The sequence below is a fragment of the Scyliorhinus canicula genome, chromosome 1 (genome assembly GCF_902713615.1).
Source record: "Scyliorhinus canicula chromosome 1, sScyCan1.1, whole genome shotgun sequence".
NCBI lineage: Eukaryota > Metazoa > Chordata > Chondrichthyes > Carcharhiniformes > Scyliorhinidae > Scyliorhinus > Scyliorhinus canicula.
In genome coordinates this window covers 228,333,365-228,352,431 of record NC_052146.1, presented here as the reverse complement: position 1 = coordinate 228,352,431, position 19,067 = coordinate 228,333,365, and the positions used below count along the sequence as shown (strand labels likewise).

Sequence of the window (19,067 nt, the reverse complement as noted above, 5' to 3'; positions counted from 1 at the left end):
GGTTTTGTTCTTAAAAGGCAAGTGACCATTAAATTGAACAGCATTCTGAAAATGGAGAAGTCTTCAGGTGCATTACAGTACATTATCCACTCGATAAAGTGCTCTTCTGCATTGACAACATATATATTGAGATTTGACAGTGTCAGATTTCCCCGGTGACTTAATCTTTTCATTGAATGATAGTTCAGACATCTGTTTTTCTGCTTCAAAGTTTGAACAGATGTCTGAATGCTTTAATGTGTTAATATCTGGAGAGTTGGTTAACTCAGTTGCGCAATAGAATTTATTATGAACGCTTGGCTGAGTTCAAAACCCCATGAATGGATCCAGCTCAGCAGGGGTTGTTGATACAGCTGTCAAAGGGCATGCTTATATTAACACCACTTAATCGGATAATATTTTTTGAAGTTGGTTTTAAATGTCTTTTGTTTATCTTGTGAGTTTCATGAGCATCGCAAAGACTTACAATATATTGTAGGGCTCAGGAGTTCCGTACATAGTGGATACTAGGTAATGGGCATGGGTGGTGATGGGGAGCATGGGGAATGAAAGAGATATTGGGGCATAGGGGTATGAGGGGGCATGGGAGGTGAATAGGGAATGGGTAATTGGGGATGAGAGGATTGAGGTTAGAGGTTCTCATGCTTATCTATAGAACTGTGCTGGCATTTCAGCTAATTCCCCCCAGGAAATCCTTCCATCCCCTCTTTTTCCATTAGGCTTATTTCTAAAGGTGGTGGCTCTGACTCCACTTCTGTCTGCCGCTGCCAGCCCACCAAAAAAATAACATGTATGGGTACTACCGGACAGGTGGTGGAATTGTGACCTGACACGAGATCCCCAGCTTGAAGATAAAAATCCAGCCCTATCAGGCCGAGATCGTACCCCGCATATGGCTATTGCGATAAGACACTCAAAGTTCATTTAAAAGGGAGAGACACAAATATTGAAAAAGGAGAAATATGAAAGGGTCTTCATGTAACAGGAGAGAAAGCAAAGCACCTGGACTAGAATGGCCTCCTCCTGGGCTGTAATTTCTGTAACTTGATGTACTGAGACTGATCTCAGGCAGTGGGTCAGAAGTGTTGGTCCTGAGTTGAGTTTAAGAATGGATACTTCTGCCCTCCCCCACATGAGTTCTGTGGTAGGATGACGTTGAATTAGGTGGGGGGAGATATGGCCACCTTACTGGATACCGGAACATTACACCTGTGTCTGTTTCAGAAGATCTCTGCAATAACTTAGTCTGGGTGTCTTCATACTACACAAAGTTTGTTATTACGTAAATTAGAAAGGGATGTACCTCTCCCCAGAATTCGGCATAAATATCATTAGTTGTTGCCTTGCAAACTGGCCAGAATTTGGTGACGGAGCAGAGATCACAAGATGTCATCATTAAGCCAATCACCCTGTCTCTGTTGGAGAAAAAAGAAAATGAAGCTGAAAAATAAATGACCGCTGAAGATTCTGTTCATAGAACATAGAACATAGAACATTACAGCACAATACAGGCCCTTCGGCCCTCGATGTTGCGCCGACCTGTGAAACTACTCTAAAGCCCATCTATACTATTCCCTTATCATCCATATGTCTATCCAATGACCATTTAAATGCCCTTAGTGTTGGCAAGTCCACTACTGTTGCAGGCAGGGCATTCCACGACCGTACTACTCTCTGAGTAAAGAACCTACCTCTGACATCTGTCCTATATCTATCTCCCCTCAATTTAAAGCTATGCCCCCTCGTGCTAGCCATCACCATCCGAGGAAAAAGGCTCTCACTGTCCACCCTATCTAATCCTCTGATCATCTTGTCACCTCTCTCAATTAAGTCACCTCTTAACCTTCTTCTCTCGAACGAAAACAGCCTTAAGTCCCTCAGCCTTTCCTCATAAGATCTTCCCTCCATACCAGGCAACATCCTAGTAAATCCCCTCTGCACCCTTTCCAATGCTTCCACATCATTCCTATAATGCGGCGACCAGAACTGCACGCAATACTCCAAATGCGGCCGCACCAGAGTTTTGTACAGCTGCAACATGACCTCATGGCTCCGAAACTCAATTCCTCTACCAATAAAAGCTAACACACCATACGCCTTCTTAACAACCCTACCAACCTGGGTGGCAACTTTCAGGGATCTATGTACATGGACACCGAGATCTCTCTGCTCATCCACACTACCAAGAATCTTACCATTAGCCCAGTACTCTGTATTCCTGTTACTCCTTCCAAAATGAATCACCTCACACTTTTCTGCATTAAATTCCATTTGCCACCTCTCAGTCCAGCTCTGCAGCTTATCTATGACCCTCTGTAACCTGCAACATCCTTCCGCACTGTCCACAACTCCACCGACTTTAGTATCATCTGCAAATTTACTCACCAATCCTTCTATGCCCTCTTCCAGGTTATTTATAAAAATGACAAACAGCAGTGGCCCCAAAACAGATCCTTGTGGTACACCACTAGTAACTGAACTTCAGGCTGAACATTTCCCATCAACCACCACCCTCTGTCTTCTTCCAGCTAGCCGACTTCTGATCCAAACTGCTAAATCATCCTGAATCCCATGCCTCTGTATTTTCTGCAATAGCCTACCGTGGGGAACCTTATCAAACGCTTTACTGAAATCCATATACACCACATCAACTGCTTTACCCTCGTCCACCTGTTTGGTCACCTTCTCAAAGAACTCAATAAGGTTTGTGAGGCACGTCCTACCCTTCACAAAACCGTGTTGACTATCCCTAATCAAATTATTCCTTTTTAGATGATTATAAATCTTATCTCTTATAAACCTTTCCAAGACTTTGCCCACAACAGAAGTAAGGCTCACTGGTCTAGAGTTACCGGGGTTGTCTCTACTCCCCTTCTTGAACAAGGGGACATTTGCTATCCTCCAGTCTTCTGGCACTATTCCTGTAGACAATGATGACATAAAGATCAAAGCCAAAGGCTCTGAAATCTCCTCCCTAGCTTCCCAGAGAATCCTAGGATAAATCTCATCCTGCCCAGGGGACTTATCTATTTTCACACTTTCCAGAATTGCTAACACCTCCTCCTTATGAACCTCACGCGCTTCTAGTCCAGTAGCCTGTATCTCAATATTTTCCTCGACAACATTGTCTTTTTCCTGTGTGAATACTGACAAAAAATATTCATTTCGCACCTCTCCTATCTCCTCGGACTCCATGCAGAACTTCCCACTACTGTCCTTGACTGGCCCTACTCTTACCCTAGTCATTCTTTTATTCCTGACATACCTATAGAAAGCTTTAGGGTTATCCTTGATCCTACCTGCCAAAGACTTCTCATGTCCCCTCCTGGCTCTTCTTAGCTCTCTCTTTAGGTCCTTCCTAGCTAACTTGTAACTCTCGAGCGCCCATCTTTAAGGTTTGTGAGGCACGTCCTACCCTTCACAAAACCGTGTTGACTATCCCTAATCAAATTATTCCTTTTTAGATGATTATAAATCTTATCTCTTATAAACCTTTCCAAGACTTTGCCCACAACAGAAGTAAGGCTCACTGGTCTAGAGTTACCGGGGTTGTCTCTACTCCCCTTTACATAAGCCTCCTTCTTCCTCTTGACAAGTGATTCAACTACTTAAGTAAACCACGGTTCCCTTGCTCGACCACTTCCTCCCTGCCTGACAGGTACATACTTATCAAGGACACACAGTAGCTGTTCCTTGAACGAGCTCCACATTTCAATTGTGCCCATCCCCTGCAGTTTCCTTCCCCATCCTATGCATCCTAAGTCTTGCCTCATCGCATCATAATTGCCTTTCCCCCAGCTATAACTCTTGCCCTGCGGTATATACCTATCCCTTTCCATCGCGAAAGTAAACGTAACTGAATTGTGGCCACTATCACCAAAGTGCTCACCTACATCTAAATCTAACACCTGTCCTGGTTCATTACCCAGTACCAAATCCAATGTGGCCTCGCCTCTTGTTGGCCTAGCTACATACTGTGTCAGGAAACCTTCCTGCACACATTGGACAAAAATGGACCCATCTAAAGTACTCGAACTATAGCATTTCCAGTCAATATTTGGAAAGTTAAAGTCCCCCATAACAACTACCCTGGTACTTTCGCTCCTATCCAGAATCATCTTTGCAATCCTTTCCTCTACATCTCTGGAACTTTTTGGAAGGCCTATAGAAAACTCCCAACAGGGTGACCTCTCCTTTCCTGTTTCTAACCTCAGCCCATACTACCTCAGTCGGCAAGTCCTCATCAAACGTCCTTTCTGCCACCGTAATACTGTCCTTGACTAACAATGCCACCCCTCTTTTACCACCTTCCCTGAGCTTACTGAAATATCTAAACCCCGGAACCTGCAACAACCATTCCTGTCCCTGCTCTATCCATGTCTCCGAAATGGCCACAACATCGAAGTCCCAGGCACCAACCCATGCTGCAAGTTGACGCACCTTATTCCAGATGCTCCTGGCGTTGAAGTAGACACACTTTAAACCACCTTCCTGCCTGCCGATACACTCCTGCAACCTTGAACTCTTACTCATGACCTCACTACTCTCAACCTCCTGTATACTGGAGCTACAATTCAGGTTCCCAAACCCTGCTGAACTAGTTTAAACCCTCCCGAAGAGCATTAGCAAATTCCCCCCCCCCAAGGATATTGGTACCCCTCTGGTCCAGGTTCAGTTCATTACTTGCTTGATACCACAAATTTCGATATATTTTGTCCATTCAGAACTATTTTTGTTTTTTGCACATTCCTATTTACCCAGCAGAAAAAAAACTGTGTGTATTCTGGTACTTTATAAATTCTCTCTCATGGGAAATAAAGACTGCAGAAGTTTATTGGCCGCAACTGCTAACATTTCTTTGAGTCCTCGAACAGTGGCTTGCTCCAGGTGAATTAATGGGAACATAGCCAGGGTTTTTGTTATGAGGAAAGTGTAGAAAAATTAGAACAAAGAAGATGAGATGATCTGATAAAACATTTTAAAATGATAGGTTTTTATAAAGGGAATTGGCAAAAATAATTTCCAATGTCCAATGAACTGGTAAGTAGAGAGCGAGAACACCAAAAGGATCAGTGGTGGAAACATAATCCGCAGTGGAGGAACAGATTATGATAGATCTTTGAGAGGTGAGGAAGGCATAAAAGGTTAAAGACTCCTATGCTATAAAATTCTGATTCAAGATGTTCCCTGCACCATGTAGGTAGATTGTACAGTAGCCCAGCCAGGCACTGGCAAAATTAAATCCACTGTTTCAACACATCTGAATGATGCGCAATTTTGCAATGTGAACACCTGACATAAAGCACGGGAATTCAGCTCTTTATTGCTGAGCTACAAGGAGGAATTCAAATAAAAGAACAGAAACGGCAGTAAATGATCAGTCAGTCTGGTAGCACTTGCAAAGAGAGAAACAGAATTAACATTGCAGATCTTTCATCAGAACTTAAGAGAAGTTAGAAATGTACTAGGATTTGAGCAAGTGGAAGAGGACAGGGTTGGAGTAAGAACAAAAGAACAGTGTGATGGGTTGAAGGGCAGGGGAGAAGGCCAAAGGGAAAGGGAGTGGAACGAGTTAAAAAACAAAATATGTGAGCAGAAGAGGCCTGAATGGCAGGTCCTGAATAGCTGCTGCCTGAAAGTAAAGCCAAGGGAACAAGGGAAAAACCCCAGGAAAGAATTTGAAAAAACAAAATGGGGTCAGAGGCTATGACTGAAAGTTGTTGAACTCAATGCTGAGTCCAGAAGGTTGTAAAGTAATCAGCTGAAAGTTGGGGTGCTGTGTCTCAAGATTGCAGAATACTTTCCATCAGAATACTATAGTAGGCCGAGGAGAGGAATGCCAGAGTGGGAGCATTTTGTTTTGTTTATCTTTGCTGGTTGTTTACTTTCTCTCATTTGTTTCTCTTATTTAATTGGCTTTGTTTTTTGATGGCAGTTATTCAGTTCAGGATCCACCATTCCCCCCCCATCCCATTGACATATCCTGTTTTACTTTTCACTTGTCCCATTCCTTTGGCCTTTTACACTAGACCTCTCACCATTTAATCTCTTACGGTCTCCACAGATCGTCCGTTTTGATCTCTGTGGTGGTATGATTAGCATAGCTGCCTGCCATTGGTGCAGAACACCGGCTTACCATTGGCCCTGGTCGGTCATGTGCCTCTCGACCGGTTGGTTGAGACCAGTCATGTGACGGCTCCCCGATTGGTCGAGAGGCTGAGTTAACCCCGCCTCCAGGGCAGGATATAAATACCCAGTACGCCCTGCGGTCGTCCTTCTACTGTAATCGACCGCAGGGCTAACATCCAGTAGATTAAAGCCATACTTTTGTTCAGCAACTCGTCTCGCGTTCAATTGATGGTACATCAATCTCCTTCCTGCCCGAACTCTCTTTCACTCAAAATCTATTACATTTCCAACATGTCCCAGTTCGTTTAAAAAATATTTTTTATTACAGTTTTAACATTTCATAACATATTTTACACAAGACTAAAACGAAACACGTATCGACAAGAATTTACAACCGTTGTTGTCCAGAAAGTAATTTGTAAACAGAGAAAAAAAATAAACAAAGAAAGATATAAGGATATTATTGAGCGCTTGCTGGGCCAGGCGGTGACCCCGAGGTGTGTCTGCTCAGCGTGTGGGGGGCTGGTAGTTGGCTGTGCTCCACTGGGAGGGGGCTTTCATGTACCTGCGGGGAGGATCCCTGTTTGGGGGCCTCCCTGGGGATGGGCCATTGCTGCTCTGCGGCCTGACACCCTCCTTGGTTGCCTCCTGGCATTTAGCTGTGCTGGAGGTGGGGGGGGGGGGCGTATCTGCTCAGGGCGCTCTTTCTCTTGCTGTCCTTGCAGTTCTGTCCTCCTCTACTTGTCCTATGTTTCCCTTTAGTGCTTACGTCCCTCCTCCACCTCTCCCCCCCCCTCCCCCAACTTATTCTCTCCCATCCCCTTCTCTTTGTTTTCTGCCTTGTTCTAGGTCCCTTCCACCAACCGCACTGATGCACTATCAATTACGACGAGTCGAGAGTAGAGAGTAATCGAGGCTTTATTACGCAGAGATGTGTAGCCTCCCGCAGCTGCTGCCGAAATAGCTGCAGCTCAGAGAGCCTACTCATTTATACCCCACCGACCGTGTGGAGCCAACAGGCAGCGATCTACCCCTGTACCTGTACTACAGGGGCCTAACCATAATACACCACATATGCGGTACATATAGTACAACAGTGGTGACTACCACATTCACCCCCTGTTAAAAAAGAGTTCGGCTGGGGTGGTGGAATGCTATCTACATGTAGGCGTTTAACATTTTAGGAACAGTTCATAAATTCAGACGATCGGGCAGCACGGTAGCATAGTGGTTAGCACAATTGCTTCACAGCTCCAGGGTCCCAGGTTCGATTCCCGGCTTGGGTCACTGTCTGTGCGGAGTCTGCACATTCTCCCCGTGTGTGTCTGGGTTTCCTCCCACAGTCCAAAGATGTGAAGGTTAGGTGGATTGGCCATGCCAAATTGCCCTTAGTGTCCAAAATAGCCCTTGTTGTTGGGTGGGGTTACTGGGTTTTGGGAATAGGGTGGAGATGTGGGCCTGGATAGGGTGCTCTTTCCAAGAGCCGGTGCAGACTCGATGGGCCGAATGGTCTCCTTCTGTACTGTAAATTCTATTATCCGTCGTTGCAAGTGCCGCAGTCTTGGTGGTGATTCTGGCGTCGGTTTGGTCGTCGGTGACTCCGGGAGCGTGTCGACCTCATCTTCATCCCCGGGTGGGACCAAGGGGAGGGCGGATCGTCCTGGAGCAGGGGCTGTGGTGGGGTGCGCTGGTGGGAGGAAGGGTGGAGCCGGGGCGGGTGGTGGGGGGGGGGGAAGGGGTGGTGTGCGGGGACCCAGCTGGTGTCAGGTCCCTGAGGGAGACCGTGACTTGGCGGCCATTGGCGTACTGTGGGTTTGCATGGAGCAGCTGTACCCTCGCAACCAATGGGTCCGCCTTGTGGGGCCGCATGTGCTTGCGGAGGAGAACGGGCCCTGGGGCTGCCAGCCACGTTAGGAGCGATACCCCGGAGGTGGACTTCCTGGGGAAGACAAAGAGACGTTCATGGGGAGTTTCGTTAGTCGCTGTGCAAAGGAGCGACCGAATGGAGCGGAGGGCGTCGAGGAGGACCTCCTGCCAGCGGGAGGCCGGGAGATATCTGGACCGTAGTGCCAGCTGGACGGTCTTCCAGACTGCCACATTCTCCCCCTCCACCTGTGCGTTTCCCCGGGGGTTGAAGCTGGTCATCTTGCTCAAGGCAATGTGCCTGCTGAGCAGGTACTGGCGTAGCTCATCGCTCATAAATGAGGATTCCCAGTCGCTGTGGACGTAGGCGGGGAAACCGAACAGAGCGAAGATGGTGTTGTGGGCTTTGATAACGGTGGCAGACATCTGGGGCGGGATTCTCCGACCCCCTGGAGTATCTCCCTGGGCCGGCGTCAATCCCGCCCCCGCCGTGTCCCGAATTCTCCGCCCCCCGAGATTTGGCGGGGGCGGGAATCGCGCCGCACCGGTCGGCGGGCCCCCTGTGGTGATTCTCCGGCCCGCGATGGGCCGAAGTCCTGCCGCTGACGAGCCTCTCCCGCCTGCGTGGATTAAACCACCTCTCTTACCGGCGGGATTGGCGGTGCGGTCGGGCGCCGGGGTCCTGGGGGGGGGGGCAACGGGGTGATCTGACCCCGGGGGGGTGCCCCCACAGTGGCCTGGCCCGCTATCGGGGCCCACCGATCGGCAGGCGGGCCTGTGCCGTGGGGGCACTCCTTTTCTTCTGCCTTCGCCATGGTCTTCACCATGGCGGAGGAGGAAGAGACCCCCTCCCCTGCGCATACGCCGGTATGACGTCAGCAGACGCTGCCGCTCCGGCGCATGCGTGGACTTATGCCGGCCGGCGAAGTTCTTTCGGCCCCGGCTGGCGTGGCGCCAAAGGCCGTTCACTCCAGCCGGCGGAGTGTGAACCACTCCAGCTCGGGCCTAGCCCCTCAATGTGAGGGCTTGGCCCCTAAAGGTGCAGCCCGACGCCGGAGTGGTTCAGGCCACTCTAACACGCCGGGACCCCCCGTCCCGCCGAGTAAGAGAGAATCCCGGCCCATATCGGGGCATGGGACAACGAAGGGAAATCTGGAATATTTGTCGACCATGTTATCGTACATATTTCGATCGGTGGAGGGGAGGGGCCCTTTGAAATCCAAGCTCAGGCGTTCAAAGAGGCGGGAGGCCTTCACCAGGTGCGCTCGGTCTGGCCGGTAGAAGTGCGGTTTACACTCCGCGCAGACCTGGCAATCTCTTGTGATAGCCCTGACCTCCTCGATGGATGTGGGCCTTTATGAAGTCATAAAACTGGTGACCCCTGGGAGACAGAGATCATCATGCAGTGTCCGGAGTTGGTCCATTTGTGCGCTGGCACATGTACCTCGGGATAGGACATCGGGGAGCTCGTTGTGCTTACCGGGGTGATACAAAATCTTGTAATTATCGGTGGAGAGCTCGATCCTCCACCTCAAGATCTTATCATTTTTGATCTTACCCCGCTGTGTGTTGTTGAACATGAAGGCAACTGACCGTTGGTCAGTGAGGAGAGTAAATTTCTTGCCGGCCAGGTAATGCCTCCAATGTTGCACAGCTTCTACGAAGGCTTGTCCCTCCTTCTCGACGGAGGAGTGCTGAATTTCGGAGGCATGGAGGATGCGGGAGAAGAATGCCACAGGTCTGCCTGCCTGGTTGAGGGTGGCGGTCAGAGCGACGTCTGATGCATCGCTCTCGACTTGAAAGTGGAGGGTCGCGTCGACCGCGTGCATTGCAGTCTTGGCGATGTTGGCCTTGATACGGTCGAAGGCCTGGTGAGCCTCGGCCGTCAGTGGGAAAACAGTGGAGTGGATGAGTGCGCGGGCCTTGTCTGCATAGTTAGGGACCCACTGGGCATAGTATGAGAAGACGCCCAGGCATCGTTTGAGGGCCTTGGGGCAGTGGCATAGTGAGAGTTCCATGAGGGGGTGCATGCGATTGGGGTCGGGCCCTCGGACTCCGTTTTGAACCACATAGCCGAGGATGGCTAATCGGTTCGTGCTGAACACGCACTTTTCCTTCAGTAGCGCCATGGCCTCAGCCACGTGTAAAGGATCTGGAGCTTCTGTGCCTCTGAGGGTGGTTCAGTCGCAAATCCGATGTATGCCTTGAAGCAAGCTAGCCAATGTGTGAAGGCCGACTTGGCAATGTCTGCTTGAGGGTGCAGCTACAGACAATCAGGCTTGATGCGGAGATCCATCGTTTTAAATTCTCTGCGTAATAAATTGATGCACTATCAATTACGACGAGACGAGAGTAGAGAGTAATCGAGGCTTTATTACGCAGAGGAGTGTAGCCTCCCGCAGCTGCTGCCGAAGTGGCTGCAGCTCAGAGAGCCCACACATTTATACTCCGCCTACTGGGCGAAGCCAACAGGCAGGGATCTATCCCCGTACCTGTACTACAGGGGCCTTACCGTAATGCACCTCATATGTGGTACATATAGTACAACAGTGGTGACTACCACACACAACCCCCCTCCCACCTCCCTCCCTGCTTTACTGGGTGCTGTACATGAACAGGTCTTGGAATAGGTTGGTGAACAGCCTCCACGTTTTGTGGAAGCCTTCCTCCGATCCTCAGATGGCGTACTTTATTTTCTCCAGCCTGAGAAATTTCACCTGGTCAGAAATGTCACCTGGCTAGTTTGCAGCCTTGGGTGGTGCTGCTGATCACCAGTTGAGCAGGGGCCTCCGGCAGGCGAACAGGGAGGCAAAGGCTTTGGCGCTCCCCACCCCAACCCCCCGATGAAGAGCTCTGATTGTTCTGATACCCTAAGTACGCCACTAGTGGGCACAGCTCCACCCTCACTCCCACAACCCTGCGCATGACCCCAAAGAAGAACATCCAGTACCCGACAAGTCTGGGGCACGACCAGAACATGTGAGTGTGGTTGGCCGGGCCTCCCTGGCATCGTTCACACTTGTCCCCCACCTCTGGGAGGAACCCGCTTATTCTAGATCTGGTTAGGTGCGCCTGTGCACCATGCTTAACTGAATTAGGCTCAGCCCCTGCACACATGGAGATGATGTTTGCCCTGTGCAGTGCTTCGAGTCCTCCCCCTATTTCCCTGCCTAACTCTCCCTCCCATTTCTTCCTTGTCTCGTCCTCCTCCAACAGTCATCCATACATGTCCGCACAGCTCCCTTCCTCTAGTTTGCCTGCGTTCAGTAGTCTGCCTAGTAATGAGTGACCTGGGTATCTGGGGGAATGTCGATGTCTCTTTGCGGAGGAAGGTTTTGAACTGCACTTACCTTAGTGCGTTCCCTTTTGGGAGTTGGAACTTGACCGTGAGCTCCCCCAGTGTCGCAGCTCTGCCGTCCGTGTACATGTCCCTAACCGTCAGTATCCCCTTGTCCTGTCGCCACCTTTTGAAGGAGGCATCCATTGTTGCGGGTTTGAACCTGTGGTTTCTACAGATGGGGGCCATGGTAGACATCTCAGTCAGTCTGAAGTGCCGTCGCATTTAGTTCCACGCGTGAAGTGTGGCCACTACCGTTAGTCTTTTTGAGTATCTGGTTGGGGGAATGGGATTGTGGTTGTGGCCAGTGCTCAGAATGAAGGAACTTTCCTCCATTCTGACCCACTCTGCTCCCGGTTCCTTGACCTATCCCTGTACCCTTTCTGTGGTAGCCCGCCCAGTGGTAGAACTGGAGCTACGGGAGGGCCAGGCCTCCCACATTTCTCTTTCTCTGTCGGACCTTCTTCATTATCCTCAGGCTCATAGTTTATCGACTGTGGTGAAAAAGGCCTTGGGGATCTGAATAGGAAGAGAAATCTGGGCTACACATTCATCTTGATCGTCTGCACTCGCCCCACCAGGGAGAGTGGGAGTGAGACCCACCTCTGCAGGTCCCTTTTAACTTCCTCCACCAGACTTGTCAAGTTCTACTTGTGGATCTGGTGTGGGCCAGTTCGAAAGACACCCTCCCCAGTTCTGCACCCCCCCCCCCCCCCCCCCATGGGTTCACAGGGGAAAATTTTGCTCTCACATGTTAAGTTTGTAACCCGAGAAGGCTCCAAACTCCTTGAGGAGTTTCATTATCCATTCCATGCTGGCCACGGTGTTTGAGATGTAGAGGAGCAGGTCATCCACATAGAGCGACACTCTGTGCTTTCTATCTCCCCTTTGGATACTTCTCCACCCCTTTGCCGCTCTGAGGGCGATTACCAGTGGCTCAATTGCAAGAGCGAACAGTAGCGAGGATAGGGGGCATCCCTGTCTCATGTCTCTGTGCAGCCAGAACTATCCAGAACTGGTGGTGTTTGTTCCATGGGAGCGTTGGACAGTAGTTTCACCCATGCTGTGAATACTGGTCCAAACTCAAACCATTCCAGTGCCTCTGAGGTTACTTCCATTCAAACGTGTCAAAGGCCTATTTTGTGTCCTGAGAGATGATCACCTCTGGTGTTGTCTCCCCGGATGGGGTCATGATCACGCTCAGCAGGCACCTAATATTTACTGTTAATTGTCTGCCCTTGACAAAGCCCATCTGATCTTCCGCAACTACCACCAGCATGCAGCTCTCCAGCCTTGCCAGGGCCTTCGCCAGGATTTAGAGTCAGTATTCGAGAGTAATATGGGTCTATATGACATACACTTCGTTGTGTCTTTGTTCTTCTTTGGGATCAGAAATATTGAGGCCTGAGCCAGGGTTGGTGGCAGGGTTCCCCTTGATAGAGAGTCAGTGGACATCTCCCTCAGATGCGGGGCCAGTGCTTGCGCAAATATTTTGTAGATGTCTGCTGGGAATCCGTCCGGTCTTGGTGCCTTCCCCACCCGAATGGAGCTAATGCTCTTTATGACTTCCCCCAGTGCTTCCAGGCCCCGTCTCCTTTCTTCCCCCATGATTAGCAAATCCAGTCTGTTAAAGAACTGTTTCATCTTCATGTCCCCCTCCAGGGACTTGGAGGTGCGCAGCTCTTGGTAGAAGGCAACAAAGGCCTCGTTAATCGCATCTGGCACTGCAGCTAGCCTGCCGCTCCTATCCTTTACCTCAGCTACCTCCCTCATGGCTTTCTGTCATCTCAGTTTGTGAGCCAGCAGGGGCTGGTTTTGTCTCCATGCTCATAAAAGGTCCCCCATGTCTCGCGGAGTTGGTTCACTGCTTTTCCGGAGGAGAGCAAGTCAAAGTCCATTTTTCCTCTCCGCCAGTAATTCCACGGCCGGGCCTGTGGAGTACCAGCGATCCACCTCCAATATGGAGTCGATCAGCTGCTGCCTAGCTGCCCTCTCTCTCTTAACTTTGAGAACCCTGTACGCAATAATTTCCCCCCTTATCACTGCCTTCAGTGCCTCCCAGAATGTGGAGGGTAAAACCTCCTCATTTTGTTGCAGGTTACATACCCCTCAATGGCAGGGGGGTGGGAACCAGAGCTACGGATCAGAGGCTAGGGTAGCTGTTGAACAGGTAGAAATAGTATACAGCAAGTCTGTGAGGAAAGATAGACAGTTGATAGGACAAAGTTGCACTCAGTGGCATGGGTTAAAGTGTATCTGTTTCAATGCAAGGAGTGTCAGGAATAAGGGAGATGAACTTAGAGCATGGATCAGTACTTGGAACTACAATGTTGAAGCCATTACGGAGACATGTATTTCACAGGGGCAGGAATGGTTGTTAGATGTGCTGCGGTTTAGATGTTTAAAGAATAGGGAGGGAGGTAAAAGAGGAGGGGGAGTGGCCCTGTTAATTAGGGAGTGCACCACAGCTGCAGAAAAGGAGGTAGTTGAGGTGGGTTTGTTGACTTTGATTTGATTTGATTTATTATTGTCACATGTATTAGTCTACAGTGAAAAGTATTGTTTCTTGCATGCTGTACAAACAATGCATACCGTACATAGGGAAGGAAGGAGAGACTGCAGAATATAATATAATACGAGGTAGATCCATTCAAAAGTCTGATGGCAGTAGGGGAGAAGCTGTTCTTGAGTCGGTTGGTACGTGACCTGAGTCATACTGAGTCACCATACTGAGTCAGTATGGGTGGAAGTCAGAAACAAGAAAGGAGCAGTCACTTTATTGGGAGTTTTCTATAGACCCCCCAATAGCAGCAGAGAGATAGAGGACCAGATTGGGCGGCAGATCTTGGAAAAATGCAGAAGTAACAGAGTTGTTGTCATGGGTGACTTCAACTTCCCCAATATTGACTGGAACCTCCTTAGTACAAATGGTTTCGATGGAGCAGATTTTGTCAGGTGTGTACAGGAAGGATTCCTGACTCAATATGTAGATAGGCCGACTAGGGGGGAGGCCATATTGAACTTGGTGCTCGGCAACAAACCAAGCCAGGTGTCATATGTCTCGGTGGGAGAGCATTTCGGTGACAGTGACCACAACTCCTTGACCTTTACCGTCGTCATGGAGAGGGATAGGAACACACAGTATGGGAAGGTATTTAATTGGGCGAGGGGAAATTATACTGCTATTCGACAGGAGCTGGGGAACATAAAGTGGAAACAATTGTTCTTGGGGAAATGCACAACAGTAATGTGGGGATTGTTTAAGGAGCACTTGCTCTGCGAATGCTGGATAGTTTTGTCCCACTGAAACGAGGATGGAATGGTAAGGTGAAGGAGCCTTGGATGACAAGAGAAGTGAAGCTTCTAGTCAAGAGGAAGAAGGAAGCTTACGTAAGGTTGAGGAAGCAAGGATCTGACTCGGCTCTAGAGGGTTAGAAGGTAGCCAGAAAGAAACTCAAAAATGCACTGAGGAGAGCTAGAAGGGGGCATGAAAAAGCCCTGGCGGGAAGGATTAAGGAAAACTCCAAGGCGTTCTACACTTATGTGAGAAATAAGAGGATGATCAGAGTGAGAGTAGGATAGTGGAGGGAACTTGTGTCTCGAGTCTGAAGAGATGGGGGAGGCCCTAAATGAATAATTTGCTTCAGTATTCACTGGAGAGAGGGATCTTGTTGCCCATGAGAACAGTGTGTACCAGGTTAATAGACTCAAGCAGGTTGATATTAAGGAGGAGGATGTGCTGGAAATTTTGAAAAGCATCAGGATGGCTAAGTCCCCTGGGCCTGACGGGATGTACCCAAGGTTACTACGGGAAGCGAGGGAGGAGATTGCTGCGCCGTTGGCAATGATCTTTGTGTCCTCACTCTCCACTGGAGTAGTACCGAATGATTGGAGGGAGGCGTATGTTGTTCCCCTATTCAAGAAAGGGAATAGGGAAATTCCTGGGAATTACAGACCCATCAGTCTAATATTTGCTCTGGTGAGCAAAATATTGGAAAGTATTATGAGAGATAGGATTAATGATTATTTTGAAAAACATAGTTTGATTAAAGATAGTCAGCATGGCTTTGTGAGGGGCAGGTCATGCCTCATTGAATTCTTTGAGGTTGTGACGAGACATATTGATGAAGGTCGGGCAGTGGATGTGGTGTATATGGATTTCAGTCAGGCATTTGATAAGGTTCCCCATGGTAGGCACATTCAGAAAGTTAGGGGGCATGGGATACAGGGAAATTTGGCTATCTGGATACCGAATTGGCTGGCCAAAAGAAGACAGCAAATGGCAGTGGATGGAAAGTATTCCGCCTGGAGGTCGGTGACCAGTGGTGTCCCGCAAGGATCTGTTCTGGGACCTCTGCTCTTTGTGGTTTTTATAAATGAGAAAGAAGTGGAAGGGTGGGTTAGTAAGTTTGCTGATGGCACAAAGGTTGGTGGAGTTGTAGTGTTGAGGGTTGTTTCAGGTTACAACAGAACATTGGCAGGATGCAGAGCTGGGCTGAGAAGTGGCAGATGGAGTTCAATCTTGATAAATGTAAAGTGATTAATTTTGCAAATTTGAATTTGAATGCTGAATACAGGGTTAAAGGCAGGATTCTTGGAAGTGTGGAGGAACAGAGGGATCTTGGGGTCCACGTACATAGATCCCTCAAAGTTGCCACCCAGGTTGATAGGGTTGTTAAGAAGGCGTATGGTGTGTTGGCTTTCATTAACAGGGGAATTGAGTTTAAGAGCCGTGAGGTTTTGCTGCAGCTTTATAAAATCCGAATTAGACCACACTTGGAATATTGTGTCCAGTTCTGGTCGCCTCATAATAGGAAGGACGTGGATGTTTTGGAGAGGATACAGAGGAGATTTACCAGGATGCTGCCTGGACTGGAGGGCATGTCTTATGAAGAAAGATTGAGGGAGCTACAGCTTTTCTCACTGGAGCGAAGGCAGAGAGGTGACTTATGGAGTTCCCCCTCCCTCACTGCTAGAAGGCCCTGAAGCGCTGCCTCGGTTTCTTCTCGTATTACGCCCAGTGGGTCCCCAACTACGCCGACAAAGCTCGTCCTCTTATCCAAACAACAACTTTCCCCCTGTCGATGGAGGCCTGCCAGGCCTTCAGCCGCATCAAAGTGGATATCGCAAAGGCCACGATGCGCGCCATCGACGAGTCCCTCCCCTTCCAAGTCGAGAGTAACGCGTCCGACGTAGCTCTGGCGGCCACCCTCAACCAAGCGGGCAGACCCGTGGCCTTCATCTCGCGTACCCTCGATGCTTCCGAAATCCGCCACTCCTCGGTCGAGAAGGAAGCACAGGCCATTGTAGAAGCTGTGCGACATTGGAGGCATTACCTGGCCGGCAGGAGGTTTACCCTCCTCACGGACGAACGGTTGGTAGCTTTCATGTTCGACAATGCACAGCGGGGCAAGATAAAGAACGATAAGATCTTGCAGTGGAGGATCGAATTATCCACCTATAACTACGAGATCTTGTATCGTCCCGGGAAGCTAAACGAGCCTCCTGATGCCCTGTCCCGCGGCACATGTGCCAACACACAAGTGGACCGCCTCAGAGCCCTTCACAAGGACCTCTGCCACCCCAGGGTCACTCGTTTCTTCCATTTCGTAAAGACCCGCAACCTGCCCCACTCCATCGAGGGGGTCAGAACAGTCACTAGGAACTGCAACATCTGCGCGGAGTGCAAGCCGCACTTCTATCGTCCGGAGAAAGCGCATCTGATAAAGGCTTCCCGTCCCTTTGAACGCCTCAGCATGGACTTCAAAGGTCCCCTCCCCTCTACCAACCACAACACGTACTTCTTCAACGTGATTGACAAGTACTCCCGCTTCCCGTTCGCCATCCCCTGCCCCGACATGACCACAACCAACATCATCAAAGCCCTCCACAGCATTTGTTCCCTGTTCGGATTCCCCGCTTACATACACAGCGATAGTGGGTCCTCCTTTATGAGTGACGAACTGCGTCAATTCCTGCTTAGCAAGGGCATTGCCTCGAGCAGGATGACCAGTTACAACCCCCGGGGTAACGGACAGGTTGAGAGGGAGAACAGAACGGTCTGGAAGACCGTCCTCCTGGCCCTATGGTCCAGGAATCTCCCGGTCCCCCGCTGGCAGGAGGTCCTCCAGATGTCTCGGTTGGAGAGCATTTCGGTACAGTGATCACAACTCTTTGACCTTTACCATAGTCATGGAGGGATAGGAACAGACGGTATTGAAAAGTATTTAATTGGAGGAGGGGAAATTATACTGCTATATGACAGGAACTGAGGAGTATAAATTGGGAACAGCTGTTCTCAGGGAAATGCACAACAGTAATGTGGGGGTTGTTTAAGGAGCACTTGCTGCGAGTGCTGGCTAATTTTGTCCCACTGAAACAAGAAAGGAATGGTCAGGTGAAGGAGCCTTGGATGGCAAGAGAAGTGGAGCTTCTAGTCAAGATAAGGCATTTGATAAGGTTCTCCATGGTAGGTTCATTCAGAAAGTCAGGTGGCATGGGATACAGGAAAATTTGGCTGTCTGGATACAGAATTGGCTGGCCGAAAGACAGCGAGTGCTCGTGGATGGAAAGTACTCCGCCTGGGGTGGGTGACCAGTGGTGTCCCGCGGGGATCTGTTCTGGGACCTCTGCTCTTTGTTGTTTTTAGAAATGACTTGGATGAGGAAGTTGAAGAGTGTGTTAGTAAGTTTGCCGATGACACGGAGGTTGGTGGAATTGTAGATAGTATTGAGGGTTGTTGCAGGTTACAACAGAACATTGACAGGATGCAGAGCTGGGCTGAGAAGTGGCAGAAGGAGGTCAACCTTGATAAATGTGAAGTGATTCATTTTGGAAGGTTGGATTTGAATGCTGAATACAAGGTTAAATACAGGATTCTTGGAAGTGTGGAGGAACAGAGAGATCTTGGGGTCCACGTACATAGATCCCTCCAAGTTTCCACCCAGGTTGATATATTAAGAAGACGTTGGTGTGTTGGCTTTCATTAACAGGGGGGATTGAGTTTAAGGGCCGCAAAGTTTTGCTGCAGCTTTATAAAACCCTGGATAGATCACACTTGGAATATTGTGTTCAGTTCTGGTCGCCTCATTATAGGAAGGATGTGGATGCTTTGGAGAGGGTCCAGAGGCGATTTACCAGGATGCTGCCTGGACTGGAGGGCATGTCTTATGAAGAAAGATTGAGGAAGATAGGGCTTTTCTCACTGGAGCGAAGAAGGAAGAGAGGTGACATGATAGAGGTGTATAAGGTGATGAGAGGCATCACCTTACGCTTCCTCCCTCGTAATAACGACTTGTTCTAAAGTATTTACATATCCCTCTGAGACACCACCAATCAACGTGTCCCTTTCCTTTGTGAATACCGATGCAAGCACTCATTAAGGATCTCACCTACTTCCTTTGGTTCTATGCATAATTTCCCTTCTTTGTTCGAGTGGACCAACTCTTTCTCTAGCTACCACCTTGTTCCTAATATACGAATAAAATACCTTGGGATTCTCCATAATGCTGTCTGCCAGGGACATTTTGTGACCCATTGTTGCCCTCCTAACTCCGTACTTGAGCTCTTTTCTACTTTCCTTGTATGCTTCATTTGTTTAAGTTGCCTAGATCTCACATATGCATCCTTTTTCTTTTTGACTTGACTCGCAATTTCCCTGGTCATCCACGGTTCCTGAATCTTGCCTTTCCTGTCCTTCCTTTTCATCGGCACATGGCTGTCCTGCACCCCCATCAAC

The 19,067-nt window shown here is 49.2% G+C and overlaps 1 protein-coding gene across 7 annotated transcripts in view; it reads right to left on the bottom strand.

Moving 5' to 3' along the window:
• Window positions 1-19,067, bottom strand: part of pde10a (phosphodiesterase 10A) — a 628,597-nt gene that overhangs the window by 35,524 nt on the left and 574,006 nt on the right. For all 7 annotated transcript variants that reach the window (XM_038808728.1, XM_038808759.1, XM_038808768.1 and 4 more), the window contains one exon: window positions 1,304-1,415. In XM_038808728.1, the coding sequence (XP_038664656.1) occupies window positions 1,304-1,415 (112 nt within the window). The remainder of the gene's footprint in view (window positions 1-1,303; window positions 1,416-19,067) is intronic.